At 46.7% G+C, this 18,491-nt stretch overlaps 1 protein-coding gene across 12 annotated transcripts in view; it reads right to left on the bottom strand.

Moving 5' to 3' along the window:
- ZMYND8 (zinc finger MYND-type containing 8) overlaps positions 1 to 17,687 on the bottom strand; it is a 145,917-nt gene extending 128,230 nt beyond the window's left edge. For 4 of the 12 annotated variants that reach the window (XM_064276166.1, XM_023550339.2, XM_023550336.2 and 1 more), the window contains exon 1: positions 329 to 1,203. In XM_064276166.1, the coding sequence (XP_064132236.1) occupies positions 329 to 342 (14 nt within the window). In that variant the 5' untranslated portion in view covers positions 343 to 1,203. The other 8 variants (XM_023550345.2, XM_023550343.2, XM_023550344.2 and 5 more) reach the window with 5 other exon arrangements.
- Between the last annotated feature and the right edge of the window lie 804 nt (positions 17,688 to 18,491).

Raw genomic sequence — 18,491 nt, forward strand, 5'->3', positions numbered from 1 at the left:
AGAGAAGAGGGGGGAAAAAAGCTTCTTTTTTGACATACCAGGATCTAGCTTCAAACTATTCCCAAAACACCTTGCCCTAGTGAAAGGCAAGGTGTGCCAGGCCCTTGCCAGTTTGCAAAATCAAGCTATGGCTAATGGCTACTGAGCCATGTGACCCAAGGCAACATTAAAAAAAAAAAAAAAAAAATCTCTCTAAACAGTTCCAAGTTAACCTAAGTGCTCAGGGGGGAGTGTGGCACGGCCAGCCACAGAGAAATCACACTGCTCGCCCACAATTCGGATGTCTCAGAGGGAGGGGGAAAAAAGATGGTTAAAAAGTCGAGCTTACCTCTGTGGATGCATTGTTAACACTGTGTAATGTCAATACTTATAAAACATGGAGGACAGGCTCCTAGTTCTCACACAGAAAAAGGGTTTGGCACTTCGGCTTGATGATCTGGCCGCCTAATAAAAGCTCATCCCCGATTGGCTGCCCGGGCAAATCGGAGTGTAAAGCCGCCCCGGATTGGCTGAAACACTTCCTGAGCGATTATCTTTGTGAGGCTCTGGTGAGCAAGAGCCATCCTGTGCATAGAAAAAGACAGGCTAAGCTAGGCCTTTTGCAGCAAGAAAAACTTGGGAAAGGGGCCCCCAGACGCACTTCTCCCACACCCTGGCTAGATTTCCCGGCAGGGGCAAGCCAGTGCAGCCAGCCTGACCTGCTCCAGCAAAGCCTGAGGCCCGGATGCCACTGGAAAGAGAGTTTTTGGGGTGAGCTGAAGGGCTCATCCTCACCTGCCTCCACAGAAACGGCCCTTTTCTGGGAGGAAGGCTGGTCTTTTTCTAGAACAATGCAGCAGAATGGTTCTCCAAGGGGGAAGCTGAGGAGGGGGGAGCTCCAGGAAACAACCCAAGGGGGCAAGAAAGCAAGGCTTGAGGCAGGCCTCTGAGGAGCTGAGGGAAAACAGACAGGCAAACCCCAAGAAATCATTAAAAAGCAGCCATGGCTTCTCAGAGGAAAGAGGATTCTGCTGGTGAGAGAAGGAAGGGAAGAGAGTGGTCAAGTTTGCACAGTCATTGTCAAAACGCCTCCTGGAAAAGCAGGCCAGAGAGCCATTTTCCCGGCGGGGAATCTAACATCTCACCCCCTCAGCCAGTACAAAAAAGAAAACCAAAATGGGTTCCTGCCTCCCTGCCAAGCTGCCAAGAGGGGGCCGCCTCTCAGTCCTTACCCTAAGAAAAGCCAAACGCGCTCCTAGCAGGCCACATGCCTAGTCTACAAACTTCCCTTCCCCTCCCGGCCCCCTCCCCCACCGCTGAGGCCTGCTAAACCTGTCAGTTAAACAAAAATCTGACTTCCGTATTAGTCTGCGATGCCTTCAGCTTCCTGCCTATTAACCCTCTCTCAGACTCTGGGCCTGGCTGGGAAAAACTAGGCCCTGAGATAGCAGAGAAGGCCTGTGGAAAAATACCAGCTGCAGCTCTCCCGGCAGATGCAGAAAGAGAGAGAGAGAGTGGTGTCTCTTGCCTTTGCTTCCCAAGGAGGCGTGTACCTTCTGAATCCAGGGCACAGGCAGTGCCTCTCGGTCTGAGAAGCCATTTAAATCCACAGGGAGAAAGAGAGATGTCAAACTCAGCGAGGGAACAAGAAACCCCATTATACATCAGGCCTACACCCTCAGGTTCGCCCTTTCTGGCACAATCACCCCTGTATGTATGTTCTTGGGGAACTGAGCCCACGGTGGGCAGCCAAATCCCATGAGCTTTATAAGGATTCTTGCTTCAATTTATTTCCACAGAGAACGGCTTCTTTTCGTCCCCTAAGGCAGATGGAACAGCTATTTCACACACGGCCCCACACTTGGCAGCCCCCCCATCTCTGGCACTGCTCCCCAGTAAAATATTAACTACTTTCTCAGAGCTGCTTATAACTCTACCGATTTCAATAGTATTAGAAGGTCTTTGGCAGTTTCCTCCCTAAAGCTCCCTTTGTAGTTAGGCTGTAGCCTGAGAAAGAAAAGGCAAATCCAAAAGGACCTTAAAATGTCCACCCTATCTTTCCTCTTTTTTTTTTTTTTTTTTTTTAACGACAAGGTGCTTAACTAACAAGATTTTTTAAAACAGGAAGCTGGAACAACAGAGGTGACGCAGCCATATGCCACGAGGTAAAGCTACAGAGCAAAAAAGTCTCCTCTGTCCTAAAATTAGCACCTGTGGGCTTCCTAGCCCCACACTGCACTGTTCCCACAAAGAAAGAGAACAGCTCATCTCTTGTTCTCCCTGTTGCCCCCCACCCCCGACCCCATGGACAACAGAAGCTCACCGCATGCACATAAATTCTTGCTAGCTGGGAATTATATCCAGCAGACTTAGGGACATGCCAGGAATTGAAACATACAACCACAGGGCAGGAACCAGGCTTTGTGAAAGGGGACAGGGTTTTGTTGGATTTTAGGCTGCAAAGACCAAGATGCAGGGAGGGACAGCTCCACCAAGACCTGGCCTGACAAAGGTCTAGCACTCCAGACAACAGGCCAGGCCTCACCACAAGGCGGGGAGCCTACTCTTCCTGGGGATGGGCACGTGCATAAAGAGATCAAATGGGGGGAGTGCTGAGAGGCGGAGGCCAGAGCTAATGAGCCTGTGCTCTCTCCTGTGTGGGCATACCACCACCATCCCATATGGGATACTGTTTGTCTCTGCGGGCCCTGGACTGTGAGATCGTGGCAGATTTTGTGTGCAACTCCACGGCCCGATCAGGAAATGGAATACGCGGCTGGTGCCCGCGGTAGATTTTAACCCAGGGATTAAGCTTGTTGCCTAAGCAGCTGCAGCATCCTCCCCCTCCCTCCCTCCCTCTGATCACTTGATCACTTGAAATGTTTTCTGGGGCAAAGAGCAGGAAGCTGCTGGCTTATTCTGGCAGCCCTGCTCTGTTTGAGGAATGCTGCTGGCATCCGGGTAGGTCTGAGGTTATCTGGGAAACGGCAATTGGGACGGAGACAAAGGTATGGTGGCAGATGGAATCCTGGGAGGGATAGGATTGAAAAGGCAGCCTGAGGCAAGCCTCCTAAAGACCACTCCTGGGCTTGATGGAATGTGGCTGATAAACAGAAAAAAAAAAAAAGAAAACCAAATGTTAGGGGCCTACACCTAGAGATCCATTCAGGGGTCCTTCTTAAACCCCTACTGCACTGAGTAATCCCCAGCAGGTACTGCATGCTTGCCCTGGGCCCAGCTCCTTGCTAAATCAGTGCTTTACAGAGATTGACTCATACCAGGTGATCAGGTAGGGACTATTGATCCTTAGAGATTAGGCCCAGAGAAGTGAAGTAAATTGCCCAAGGTCACACAGCAGGTGAGGGCCAGATTTCCAACTTAGTTTTGACTCTAGAGCCCTAAACCTTGCACTTTCTCTGCCCACCTCTAAAGAGAGAAACAAGATAAGCCAACCCAAGCACAGCAGGAACAACGAGGCTAAAATCCACAAACAGCAACTGCACCATCTAAGCTGTTTTGAACGTGTTTTAAGTGCTGGAAAACACCTTTACAATAGACTGATTCGAACCCTCTCAGTACAGACTGAGATCCAGAGAGAGGTCCCTGGTCCCTACAAACCTCCAGGGAGATGTCAAGGGGTATACTTTGCCATCTCTAAAATTAGGCTTTTATAGTCCCTGAAATCACTGGCTGTCAACCAGGGGCAGTTTCACCCTCCAGGGGACATTTGGCAAAGTCTGGAGACATTTTTGACTGTCACAACTTAGGGGTTATGGGGGTACTGGCATCTAGTGGGTAGCGACCAGGGATGCTGCTACATCCTACAATGCACAGGACAGCCCACCATCACAAAGAATAATCCAGTCCCAAATACCCACCATGCAAAGGGTGAGAAACCTTGATTTAAATGAAACGGAAGGAAAAAAGTGCAACCATCGTGCCTCTGGGTAGAAAAGCCAGCACAGGCCTAAACAAGCAGGTTTTGTGGTGGTATTAATAAGCAATGAGCTAATAAAAATAGATTAAACCATGTCTCTCTTAATATTCCCGAGAGACACAGAGAATCAGGGGACAGAATCAGGCTGTAGGAAGCAGAGTGTCATGGCGATAAGCTGGTCTCTCAGGAGGGAAAGGGCTGGCCCCAGCTCCCTTCCCCGGCACCTTACTAGCTGAGGCCTGGCCTCCCGGAAATGGCTCTCTAGTCCCGCTGGCCTACAGCCAGGCAGCTAGCAGCAGGAGAGGCCTCAGCAAGCTGCATCCCGAGATAGCCTGTTTGCTGACTATGAAAATAAGCACACTGGGAGTTATCTGCCTCAAGCTCACAGCAGGCCTCCCTGCCCGTTAGGCGGGTAAGGACAGGACTGAGACAGGGAAGTGTTTTAAATATCTTGTTTTGTTTTGTTCCTTTTTGGCCGATTGAAACTGAGGCAAATTCAGCACAGGGCCCCCTTACAGCCACAGTGAGGCAATTAGCTACCTCGGAAGAAAGGTCTACTCTGGGAGAGTTTTTTTTTTTTTTTTAATTCTTTCTAGGAGGAGCTGCAGAGAAACCTTGATGGCACAGTGGTTAAGTTCTCAACTGTGAACCTAAAGGTTAGCAGTTCAAACCTACCAGCCGCTGCTTGGGAGAAAGATGTGACAGGCTGCTTCCGTAAAGATTACCGCCTTAGAAACGCTAAGGAAAACTCTACTCTGTCTATAGGGCCGCTAGGAATTGGGTCAATTCGATGGCAATGGGTTTGATTTTGGGTTTAGAAGGGACTGGTAGGTCATTATAAATCAGAATCCACTCGATGGCAATGGGTTTGGTTTGGGTTTAGTAGGGTTAAGCAAATGGCGGGATGAAGAAAAACAAAAACAGCTGGTGGAGAGGGCAGGGGTGGGTGGTGTGTGACCCATCGGGCAGGTGGCCACAACGTGGGTGGGGAGAGGAGAGGAGAGGTGATGGATGCAGGAACAAAATGAAAATGATTTGGGACCTCTCCCTGCTTTTTCTTCTTCTTTTTTTTTTTTCCTTCCTATCACTGATCATATTTATTTCCTGTTTCTGTCTCCCACTAGGCCAGTGGCTCTCAACCAGGGCAGTTTGGCACAATCCCTGCCCTGTCTGAAGACCTGTTTTTGTCATCACGGTGAGGGAGTGGGGGGACAGGTGCTATCAGCATACAGTGGACCAAGGATGCTGCTAAACATCATGGACAGCCCTCTACAACAAAGAACTTCAGAACCAGAAACCAAGCCTATTGCTGTCAAGTCGGTCCTGACTCACAGTGGCAGAGTAGAACTATTCCCATATACTTTTCAAGGCTACAATCTTTATGGGAGCAGGCTGCCACATCTTTCTCCTGCAGAGCAGCTGGAAAGTTCGAACCGCCAACCTGTCAGTTAGCAGCTGAGAGCTTAACCAGTGTACCACCAAGGCTCCTCAACAAAGAATTGGCTGATCCCACATGTTGGTAGTGGCAAAGTTGAGAAACCCTGCAGTAGACTAAGAATTTGAAGACCTTATCTGAATTCTTCACCAAGGAGTCCTCAGAGCCTAATACAGTGCCAGCATGTATTGTTAGTTTCTGTTCAGCCAGCTCTGACTCATGGCGACCCCATGTATAACAGAATAAAACGTTGCCTGGTCTTCTGCTGTGTTCATGATCACTGGTGTACTGGAGCCATTGTTGTGGCCACTGCGTATTTTGAGTGCCTTCCATCGTAGGGGCTCATCTTCTAGCACTATATCAGACAATATTCTGTTGTGATTCATAAGGTTTTCATTGGCTAAATTTCAAAAGTAGGTCGCTAGACCTTTCTTCCTAGTTCACCTTAGTCTGGAAGTTCCACTAAAACCTATCTACTGTGGATGACTCTGCTGGTGTTTGAAATACATAGCTTCCAGCATCATACCCATTGCCATCAAGTCACTTCCAACTGCTAGCAACCCTATAGGACAGAGTAGAACTGCCCCATAGGGTTTCCAAAGCTGTAATCTTTACAGAAGCAGACTGCCAAATCTTTCTCCCAAGGAGTGGCTGGTAGGTTCAAACTGCCAGCCTTTCATTTGGGAGCTGAGCACTTAACCACTGTGCCACCAGGGCTCCCTCTCTAGTATTATTCGAAAAGTCAAAAACTAAACCCACTGCCATCGAGTTGGCTCCAACTCATGGCGACCCTATAGGACATAGTAGAACTGCCCCATAGGGTTTCCAAGAAGCGCCTCGTGGATTTGAACTGCCAACCCTTTTGGTTAGCAGCCGTAGCTCTTAACCACTATGCCACCAGGGTTTCCTCCAGCATCATAAACCCAAACCAAAGCCAATGCTGTCAAGTTAATTCCAACTTATAGTGACCCTACAGAACAGAGTAGAACTGCCCCATAGACTTTCCAAGGAGCACCTGGTGGATTCAAACTGCTGACCTTCAGGTTAGCAGCCGGCGCACCTAACCACTACACAACCAGGGTTTCCTCCAGCATCATAGCAACACACAAATCCCCAGAGTCTGACACACTGACAGGTGGTGGAAACTTGTATTACTGCTCAATTATACCTCCTCTCCCACCTGGAGGGCTGCAATAACCTCCTACCTGAGCCTTCTGCTTCTGCCCTCACAAATGCTTGTGCACAGACACACACAGTCCAATCTCCACAGGCAGCCAGAGAGCCTTGTAAAACCTAAGTCAGATCTTTTTCCTCCTCTGCTTAAAATCCATCAATAGCTCCCATCTCGCTCAGAGGAGAAGCTCAAATCCTCCCTGCAAGCGGAGTAAAAAAAAAAAAGCACAGGCCTCCTTAGAGAGTCAGTGCCCTCCTCCTGGATCTCTGACGTCATCTCTTCATCTGCTGTGGCTCACTCTGCTCAGACCACTGCGATTGTCCGTCTGTCTTTCCACCTGCCTTTCTCTCCTCCTTCAGGGCCTTGGCACTTGCTTTCCACTCTGCCCCCTCTTCTGTCAGTAAATCTCCCACTTCCCCAAACCCACCACACACATGCCATTTCCCTCTTCTGGGCCTTGGCATCTTCCTTCTGCTTCTCATCTGCCTGGGAGAAAGGGCTCCCACACCCAGCACCCGCATCTCCTCCCCCTGCGCCTTCTATGGGACACCTTCTCATCTGAGCCTTAACTCGACAGCTCGCCGTTTCTCTCGTACTTTTAACCTTTTTCCTTTCTTCCCCACATCAAGAGCCAGAAAGAACCCTGCCGTGGTTAAGCGTGTGACTGCTGGCTACAGACTGCCTGGGTTTGAATACCAGGTTTTCCACTTCCCAGCTGTGTACCTGGTTCAAGTTACTCAGTTCTCTGTGCCTTGAGTTTCTTGTCTGTACAACGGAAACAATAATAATACCAACTAGAAGCATTTGACAAATTAGTCCTATAAAGCACAGACTCAACACTCAGTCAAGCTGCCGTTACTATTTCCCTCTCTGCCCACTAAGTTAGGGCTTTTCTGTCTTAAAAAAAAAGTATTTTCTGGGTCCTTTCAATTCAGTTTTCTTCTTTTACCATCGAACTTTCCAAAGGAGGGAAATAATAAATACTGATGGGTTTAGCTAACATGTTACCAGCACTTATACCATGCTAGGTACTGTTCTAAGTAATCCACATAAACGAACCCATCTAATCTCACAACAACTCTGTGAGGTGGGCACCATTATAATCATCAACCCATTTTACCGATAACAAAACTGAGATCTCCTCTGCCTCCCCACCCACCCGCTCCTAATCCCTTCCAATGAAATCAATTAATTGTTTACTCAGAAGTCACCAATGCCATTAGTAAGAGCCCGGTTAAATAAATATGGCCCAGCCATGCAATAGAATACTATGCAACCATGAAAAAGAATCTAGCAACTCTTATGCACTGATTGGAACAATCTCTAAAATGCATTATTGACTTGGAAAAAAAAAAGCAAGGACAATATGTGGAACATAGTGCCATTTGTTGTTATTTTTCTGTTTGTTGGTTGGTTATTTTCTTAATGTTTCCTTACTACAAGTGTACAGAGAATCCCAGGGAAGCAAACTTAAGAAACTGCTACCAATGGTTGCATCCAAGGGGTGCTGGGTAGCTAGGCGTCGGGTGGAAAGGAGACTTCCCTGTTATACTCTTTCATATCTTTTGAATTTCAACCACTCAGAATAAATATTGCCTCTTCAAAAATAAACAAATAAATATAATATTGGGAAAAAAATCATGGAAGACTGTGAAATGAGCGGAAAAAGATTACTGGGTATCCTGACTAGCCCGCCCATATTTTTAGCTGCGCTTTTCATTGTCTTTGAGGCTACCTTACAGCTTTGTAAATTGTACAAAAGTAATAGTACTGCAGATGATTCTTGTCTATGATGCAAATTTAGTCTTCTAGAAAGCAAATGATTACTGCCTTGAAGATATGGACAAGTTTCACCAGTTTTTGCAACTATTTGTAAATTTCATTTTATCATTCTTTATGTGTACGGTACTTTGAATTTTCCTCTGAATGCACGGTAATATCTCGCTGGTCCTCTCCTTAATAGAAAGATAAAACCAGACCAAACTCATTGCCGCCCAGTCGATTCTGACCCATAGCGACCCTCTAGGACAGAGTAGAACTGCCTCACAGGTTTTCCAAGGAGCAGCTGGTAGATTTGAACTGCAGACCTTTTGGTTAGCAGCTGAGGTCTTAACCACTGTGCCACCAGGGCTCCAGTGATAACACAGATAAATAAAATCTCTGACATGTGTTCATTTTATATTTGTAGGTACCTTTTTAAAAGAAATTGCTCTCGAACACTAAATTTTTAGTGAGAAAATGTCACCAGCTGATCTCCAGGAATCAGCCTCAACAGGGTAGTCTTTGATTCTCCCTTCCTTGACCTCTTGCTGACCTTTGATTTCCAACACTGCTGAGTTTCCACACCACTGCTCAGCCTACCAACTCCAGCTCTAACTGGTCCTTCCTTACCACCTCATCTGGGCACAGAGTGATGCTGTGAGCTTACAGGTGGGCTCAGGAGCCACCTCTTTGGGGAAGAGGGGATCCATTCCAAGCTCCCTCCATTACTACATGGGAACTTGGCCCAGTTATTTATTAACCTTTTTGTGCCTTGGTCACCCTATCTATAAAATGGAGATTACAGTGTCTACCTCTGAGTGATTTTGAGGATTATTTAACATAGACATACAGTAAATGTTCAGGAGATGTTAAATATTTTTCCTCTCCTTAAAATATTGTCATGCAATAATTTCACCCACTGCTGTAGCAGATTCCAAATATAAATACCCAGGTTTACCCTCTTACTTGAAATTCAGACATATATCTCTAATCAGTAAGCATGCATTTTCTTCTTGCCATTGATCCAGACATGGAAATCCTGGTGGTGTAGTGGTTAAGTGCCACAGCTGCTAAACAAAGGGTTGGCAGTTCGAATCATCCAGGTGCTCCTTGAAAACTCTATGGGGCAGTTCTACTCTGTCCTACAGAGTCGCTATGAGTCGGAATCAACTCGATGGCACTGGGTTTTGGGTTGATCAGTCAATCCACAAACACGCACAGAGTACCTTCTCTCCCTCTAAGCTCCAGACTTAACTGTCGTTTGCTCCTGCTTTCCAGGAGCTTACAGCTAAGCAGAGGAAGCAATAAGCAATTACACAAATACATGAATTGGATAAATTTTGAAAAGAAGACCAGTGCTATGAAGAAAACAAAGCAGGATAAGGGGACAGGAGAGTGGCAGGATGGGAAAAGGTCCAATGAGGCAGTGACATTTGAGCTGAAGGGGACAGAGGCTTCCAGGTGGAGGGAACAGCAAGTACAAAGGCCCTGAAGCAGGCCTGAGCTTGGCAGCTGGATGTTTCTGAGGAGGAAAAAAAGGCCAAAAGTGCTTAGAGTGAATGAGGTGCAGAGAGCCTGAGCATGGAGCTAAGGTCAGAGGCTAGGTGACTATTTCCTCCACCATTACTCAGAATCAAAATATTCCAGAACCTTCTTTATCTTCCCATCCCCCCCTCCTCCATATCTAGTCCACTCCATCTCATATTTTGTCCTTTCTACCCCAAAAGAGAGCCTCATAAAGAGGTAATTAAGCACATGCGTGTGGGCCCAAGCTGCTTGGCAGTGACTATGGTTCTGTCACATCCTAGCTGAACCCCAGATAGCTGACTTAACTCTCTACACCTGTTCTCCACCTGGCCACCAGGGCTAGTGAGAGTTCCTAACTCAGAGGGCTGTACTGAAGATTAAATTAATTACGTAATGGATGTGAAACACCTGCCATAAACAAAGCGTTCAAAACAAATGTTGGCTACAACCATTTTCACCGCTCCTTTTCAAAAAACCTCCAGTGATTCTCCACAACTTATTAAATGAACCCCTGACTTCCTCATCAGGCCGCCTCTAGCTGATGCCATACCTGAATTTCCAGCCTCGTCCCTCTATTTTTCAGCAAAGCCATATGGCTCACCTGTTCCCCCAGTATGACCCACCTGCTCATTCTCACTGCTCCCTCCAGGTCTCTGCCTGTTGAAATAACACCCACCTTCAAATCCCAACCCAGTTACCAGCTATCCTGATTCTCTGGAAGGCTTCTTGGCTTCCGAACCCCTACACCACCTGAGCACATAGCTAGCCCCTGCCTATGTGACTTCTCAGCAGGGATGGCTCTTGGGACCTCACCCTTAGCAAGGCAACCCCAACTTCTTGCCTTGTCCAAACCTGCTCCTCCCGCAGTGCTGTCCATCTAGGTCAATGAAATCACCTTTAACCGGTTGCTTCAAATCTCCACCCTTGACTCCTCCCTCTGGCTCAGAATCCTCATCCAAACGATCTGCAAACTGGGGCTCTGCCCCAAGTGTACACTTAATGAGACTCTTCTTTCCCTTCACCCCCCATCCCTTCATCACCAGCACCACTGCCCACCCTGAGGGTGGATACAACCTTCTGCCCAATGGTTCTCAACCCTCGGTCTACTCTAGAATCACCTGGGCATTCATTCTGCTCTGACCGCACTGAGGTGTATATTTTACCCGCCAGGGGATCCCACTGGGTCATCAAGGCTGAGAACCCTAACTGACCTTCCCCTCCCCCCTTCCCTCTGCAACCTCATCCCCAAGCAGCAGGATCCTGTTAACAATGAAATGTCACCTCCCTGCTATATATAAACTTCGCAGGGGCAGCTCTATTCACAACAGCCAAAAGGTGGAAACAACCCAAATGTCCATCAACACATGAATGGATAAACACATGTAGTTTATACAACAGAATAGTATTCAACCATAAAAAAGAATAAGTACTGACGCGTGCTACAACATGTATGAACTTCGACAACATGACGAGTGAAAGAAGGCAGACGGAAAAGGCCACATATCGTATAATTCCATTTATACGAAATGCCCAGAATAGGCAAATCCATTGAGACAGCAGATTGATGGTTACCAGCGGCTGGGAGGAGGAGGACTGAGGAGCGACTACCTCTTACGAATAAGCTCCAAGAATGACGAATGCTGAAGTTTTTGGAATGGGTGAAAAAATTCTGGAACTAGATAGTGGTGATGATTGCCCAATACTATGAAAGTACTTAATGCCACTGAAATCATACACTTTAAAACGCTGAATTCTATGTTATGTGTATTTTACCACGATTAAAAAGACAAAAAAAGAAAGCCTTCCTCAGGCCTCTCATTCCGCTTAGGACAAAAGCCCCCCAACTGCTCCATGTGGCCTCACAGGCCCTACTAATGTGGCCCCCACCCAGCCCTTCAACCTTCAATTCCTACCAATTTCCCCCGGCTCACTCCACTCCAGCCACCTCTGCCACCATTCCTCAGTCCACTTTTGCTTTTTTGTAACTGTCTCTTAACCTTGAAGTTATAGGTATTTGTACCTCCTTCTTGAACCTTCCCTGTTATATCATAAGCTCTCCATGCCTGATAGACATTGGTCCCCTCCAGCAGCACTATGAATATTGCAGGACTTCAGTGTTTGTTGAATAACGGAAGGATCACTGGTTCTGTCCACTTCCTAGCATCACGCCACGTCCTCCCATCTTCCCAGCCTAAATCACATCCTTTCATTCCACTGCCCCAGATCCTCCAATGGCTCCTCATGGCTTTAGAACAGGGGTGGGCAGATCACAGCACACAGGCCAAACCCAGCCCATCACCTGTTTTTGTCTGGCCCTCGTTTTTAAGGAAACCCTGGTGGCATAGTGGTTAAGTGCTACAGCTGCTAACTAAAGGGTCGGCAGTTCAAATCCACCAGGTGCTCCTTGGAAACTATGGGGCAGTTCTACTCTGTCCTATAGGGTCACTAGGAGTCAGAATTAACTCGACAGCAACAGGTTTTTTTTTCTGTTTTTTATACATTTTTTTAAGGTTGCGGGGAAAAACAAAACAAAAATAAATATAATCTGTGAGACGTAAATTATATGAAGTTTAAATTTCAGTGTCCACAGTAAAGTTTTATTGGAACACTTCCTCGCCCATTTGCTTACTTATTTCTACGGCTACTTTTGGAGCCCTGGTGGCACAGTGATTAAGAGCTCAGGCTACTAACCAAAATGTTGGCAGTTCGAGTCCACCATCTACTCCTTGGAAACCCTATAGGGCAGTTCTATTCTGTCTTCTAGGGTCGTTGAGTTGGTCTAGTCATTACTGTCATGAATTGAATTGTGCCCCCCCAAAATACCTGTCAACTTGGCGAGGTCATGATTCCCTTGTATGACTGTCTACCATTTTATCTTCTAATGTGATTTCCCTTATGTTGTAAATCCTATCACTATGATATAATAAGATGGATTAGCGGCAATTATACTGATGATGTCTGCAAGATTAGGTGGTGTCTTAAACCAATCTCTTCTGAGATATAAAAGAGAGAAGCAAGCAGAGAGACATGGGGACCTCATACCACTAAGAAAGCAGTGCTGGGAGCAGAGTGCATCCTTTGGACCTGAGGTTCCTGTGCTGAGAAGCTCCCAGACCAGGTGAAGACTAATGACAAGGACCTTCCTCTGGAGCTGACAGAAAGACAAAGCCTTGCCCTGGAGCTGGCGCCTTATTTCAGACTTCTAGCCTACCGGACTGTGAGAGAATAAATTTCTCTTTGTTAAAGCCATCCACTTGTGGTATTTCTCTTATAGCAGCTCTAGATGACTAAGACACTTACTCTCTGATCTCATCTCAGACAACTGTCCCCCTCTTTATCTGTCTTTTGGCAACACTGGCCTCCTTACGCAACTCTTCACTTGGCCTCCCTGGGTGTGGCCCACCTCAGGTCCCACCACCTGCAGTCCCCTTGGCCTAAAACACCTTCCACCAGCTACTTGCATGGTGACTCCTTCTCATCACTCAGGTTCCACCCCAAATGTCACCTCCCTCAGGAGGCTTTTGCTGACCCCCCATTGAAGCTAACTCCTAGACATTTTCTAAGGCATCACCCCGTTATTTCCTTCATAGACTTATATAAGCACTCTTTCTTTGTTAACGGTGTGTGCGTGTGTGCTTTAGATGAAGGTTTACAGAGCAAAATTAGTTTCTCATTAAACAATAAACATTGTTTTATAATATCAGTGACATTTCTTTTCGTCCAGCTTTCCTGTCCCCTCCTGCCTTTACGTCCTTGCTCCTGGGCTGCTGTGCCCATTTAGTCTTATATACACGGTTGAGCCGGTGTAGTACTGTTTGTTTTATGGGCCTGTGTAATCTCTGGCTGAAGGGTGAACCTCAGGAGTAACTTCAGTGCTGAGTTAAAAGGGTGTCTGGAGGCCATACTCTCAGGGTTTCTCCAGTCTCCATCAGACCAGTGAGTCTGGTCCTTTTGTGAGTTTGAATTTTGTTCTGTTTACTAACCTTTTGTCTGTCTACAAAGGCAGGGGCTTTGTGTATCCTGGACACCAGTGTTCCCCCAGGGGGTGGTTCCACATAGTAGGTGTGCAATAAACACTTGTCCAAGAGATGACATTTTCTTCCTATATAAAGTAGTTTCTACACAAGGTCTCCAATAGATCAACCGTGGCCCTAATTTGGATTTTACTCCTTCTTGCACAAACTATTGATTCCCTGGGTGACGCAAACAGTTCAGTGCTGGGTTACTAACCAAAGGTCGGTGGTTCAAATCCACCAGGAAGCACCTTGGAAGAAAGTCCTGACGATCAACTTCCAAAAAATCAGCCACTGAAAACCCTATAGAGCACAGTTTTACTCTGACACACATGGGGTCACCATGAGTTGGAATCAACTCCACAGCTACTGGTTGGGTTTGGTTTTACACATTGAACCATATGAAGTAACCATTTGTAAATTAACAAAAAAGGCTAAATATCAGTGATTTCATCTCTGGTGATATTAGAAATACAAATCCAATAATCGTCCCCTTTAAATGTTTACTGCACTCCAGTACCCTGACCTTCTTTGGGGTCCTCTAGCTACACTAGCTCCCACCCTTATGGGCCTTTGCACTTGCTCTTTCTCTTGCTTCATAGTCAAGGCCAAATGTCACCTCCTCCAGGAAGCCCTCTGAGATCACACCATATCACAACAATAGTTTCATTTTCTTCCGAACACTCAGTGCATTCTCAAATTATGTGGTGTATTTACTTTTACAGGCAGGAAACTTGTTTATGTACATTGCTTTATCCCCAGAGCCTAGACCCAGTCCCACATATGGGTGTCTGTCAATGTTTAATGATTTGAGTGAATAGTTTACTTATCAAAAAACAAACAAATAAACAAGCAGTTGCAATTGCATCAATTCCAACTCATGGTGACCCCGTGTGTGTCAGACTAGAACTGTGCTCCATAAGGTTTTCAATGACTGATTTTTTTGAAGTATATTGCCAGGCCTTTCTTCTGAGGTACCCGTGGGTGGACTCAAACCACTAGTTTCTCAGCAGCTGAGCACATTAACTATTTGCACCGCGCGGGGACTTCAGTTTACTTCTTACCGGGTACAAAAAAGATGGCTAAGATGTATTTGCTAAGTAACTGGAGTGACCTCTATAGTCTTTAGCTTCCTTCTGCAGCCACTAGCATCCCTGCCTTTACCTTCCTCCTCATTGTCATGACAATGACAATATCCTTTTCACTGCTATACCGTTGTCCTTGTCTTTGTAAGAGCAGCTTGCACTTACTGAGGTTTACCATGTACCAGGCACTGTTTTAAGCACATTTTTACATATTAATTCATTTAATTCTCCCAAGATCCCAGGAGGCAGGTGCTATTATTATCTTCACTTTACAGTTTAAGAAACTGAAGTGCAATGAGATTAAGTAATTTACCCATCGGACAAAGGAAGACATTCAGAAGAAAAAATGGAATCTAAGCCCTTTCATCCTCTAAATTCTAAGAAACAAACAGTACGGAGAAAGGGAACCCGAGCAGACAGGAAATACGTAAAGCCGATCAGGAACAAATTTAGCAACAAAAAAAACACCAAAAGACAAAAAGGAAACCCTAGATAGGACAGTTTGATCACCGCTCACCTCACGCTCTTAGGCCAGCAAACCCGGCTGCCTCACAGTATTTCTCTTGCTCCTGGTTCCCCAGCCCCAGACCTGGACATCACCCTTGATCTCTCCTGGCCTCGCCTCTCATAGCCGAGTCCTGTGGGAGTTACCTTTTCAATGTCTTGCAGGGTCGATTTCGGCCACGTAGCTCCATCCTGCACAGCCAGTACCCTGCTCCGAGCCCATTATCTGTTATCTGGGCAGGAAGGCAAGGGCCCCCACCAGTCCCCATCCCCCAGCCTCAGCAGCCCCAGGAATCTTTTCAAATTTCAATTTGGACCAGGTCACACCCCCAACCTCCATCCTCCACCTCTAAAAGCCTTCAAAGGTTTCCCATTGTTCTCAGGCCAGACTCTCAAATTCTTAACCGAGCCTTAGGGGGCCCCCAGGAGTCCCTTCCCCAGCTTCGGGTTTGAGCCTCTTGTGCTCCAGCTGCAACCCAGCCATGCCCCTTCAGAGCAGTTTGGAAGGCGCTGATGCCAGGAGACCTGGGTTCAAATCTTGTCTCTGCCATTTACTCGCTGTGTGACCTTGAGCAAGTAACTTAGCCTCTCTGGGTCTGTAAAATGGGAAAAATAGCTTCCCTAAATTTTTAAAGAATACAACCAAGAAAGAAAGCCCTATGGGGCAGTTCTACTCCTTCATGGTGGGGTCAGGATTAAATGTTATCAAGGTTAAATGAATTCATGTAGGTAACAGTGCTTACATATCTAATGCCTGTCATGTTGTCATTGTTACTATTATTCAGTTAACTCCTGTTGTTGTTGTGTGCTGTCAAGTCGATTCCTATTCATATGAACCTTATAGGACAGAGTAGAACTGCCCCACAAGGGTTTCCAAGACTAATCTTTACGGAAGCAGACTGCCACAACTTTCTCCCAAGGAGCGCCTGGTGGGTTTGAGCCACTGACCCTTTGGTTAGCAGCCAAGTGCTTAACCCTGCGTCACCAGGGCTCCTTAGTTAACTCCTACTCATCCTTTAAACTCCAGCTCATAAGTCATTTCTTCAGGGGAGCCTTCTTGGGCCTGCTTCCCAATAAATCAGATCCCCTTCTTATATGTTGCCCCCATAGTGCTTATGACAATCTTAATAATACAGGCTTAATAACTGGGTACAAATTCCTAAAATTAATTTCTGGCTTAGGGTCTATTTTGTTCAAACTCCCTGGCTGATGCTCAAAAATAATTTGGTGAATGCTGAATGAGGTAAAGCCCTTGTGGCGCAGTAGTTAAAATGCTCTGCTGCTAACCGAAAGGTCAGTTCGAACCCACCAGACACTCCGTGGGAGAAAGATGTGGCAGTCTGCTCCTGTAAAGATTACAGCCTTGGAAACCCTGTAGGGCAGTTCTACTATGAGGCCAACCGACTCTATGGCATTGGGTTTGGTTTTGTTGAACAAGGAATGACTGCATGAATCAACTGATAAGATGCCCAAATCCTCATTTTTCAAGCCAGAGAATTAGGAAAGTTTTAAAAGAGGGTGTAGATAAATGACAGCATTTTAAGTAAAACTGACGCCTGTGGGGGCAGAGGGTGGGCTTAGAGGGGTAACCAGGTTACAAAAGGAAGCTACAGGGATTTGTAAAGTAAAACCGGGAGAGTGGCACAGACAAGCTGCGGCGCAGGGGCTGGGTTGGCCTGACTGCTGGATACTTAGTATTCACCACAAGCAGCTCAAACAATGGCGCGCCAAGCTCTCCTGAGGAATTGAAGGCCAAAATGCCTGAAGCTGAAAGAGTCCGGGCAGAAATGCTGGGTTACCCTGGGGGCGGGAGGCTTCCAGCTGCAGAAATCGCTGGATCCCGGGCCTCCCCATTCCTGCCCCTTCTCCCTGCTCTCTTACCCTAATTGGCTTCCCCCAGGCCCTGTATCATCAGCTTCAGGAACTGAGGCTCACCCCATTCCTCTTATCCCCCTGTAGCCCAGGGATCTGCCAGCCTGACATCAGGACCTCTGTAGGGTAGCCAGATTTATACAAGAGGCCCATTTAAATTTGAATTTCAGGTAAACAACAGAAAACTTCTTAGTATCATAAATGTCCCATTAATTAACTGGACATCTGGTATTTAATCTGGCACCCCTAACTCTCTGTTCCCTGCAAACCCTCCCCAGCAGTATCCTTTCACAGTTACCTTTGGGGTCCTGGGGCCACCATTTCTAGCTGAGACGCCTTAGAAGCGTAACTCACTCCCTCTGACCTCCTTTCTTCATCTGAGTGAGGGAGAGAACACATCAGCCACTTAGGATGGGGCCAAGACTCAAAGAAAATGACCCACTGAGTTGTGTGTGCTGTCCAGTCGATTCTGACTCATAGCGACCCCATGTGACAAAGTAGAATTGCCCCACAGGGTTTTCTTGACTACAATCTTCCGCGGTCGAGCGCTTAACCGTTGTGTCACCAGGGCTTCTTACTGAGTCCTTAGCAACCAATTAAAAAAAAAAAAAAAAAACCCGTTTTGAGTCAATTCTGACTCATGATGACCCCGTGTGTTTCAGAGTAGGACTGCACTCCATAGAGTGTTCAATGGCTATGATGCTTCAGAAGAAGATCTCCAGGTCTTTCTGCCTTAACACCCAATAAAAACCAAAAACCAAACCCAGTGTTGTCAAGTCGATTCCGACTCATAGTGACCCTATAGGACAGAATAGAGCTGCCCCATAGAGTTTCCAAGGGGTGCCTGGCGGATCTGAGCTGCTGACCCTTTGGTTAGCAGCCATAGCACTTAACCACTACACCACCAGGGTTTCCAGCACCCAATAAGGACTCAAAAAATAGCAACTAGTATCTTCCTTCCACACTACTTTCCTGAACATCTCCTGGTAGGGGGGCCTTTCACAAGCCCTTCGGAGTTACAGTGTGGATGGCTGAACCCATTTTACAGAGGAGGAAAACTGAGGACCTGGTATTCCATGAGAGAGTCAAGAGGTAAACCCTGGTCCTGGGGACTCTCATCCTAACACTCTTTTTGAATCTATATCAGACGTGAATGTACAGTGAACCATAAGCTACAGGAGGGTGAGTGCTTGTCTTTTGCTTT

Source organism: Loxodonta africana, chromosome 24, assembly GCF_030014295.1.
Source record: "Loxodonta africana isolate mLoxAfr1 chromosome 24, mLoxAfr1.hap2, whole genome shotgun sequence".
Classification (NCBI taxonomy): Eukaryota; Metazoa; Chordata; class Mammalia; order Proboscidea; family Elephantidae; genus Loxodonta; species Loxodonta africana.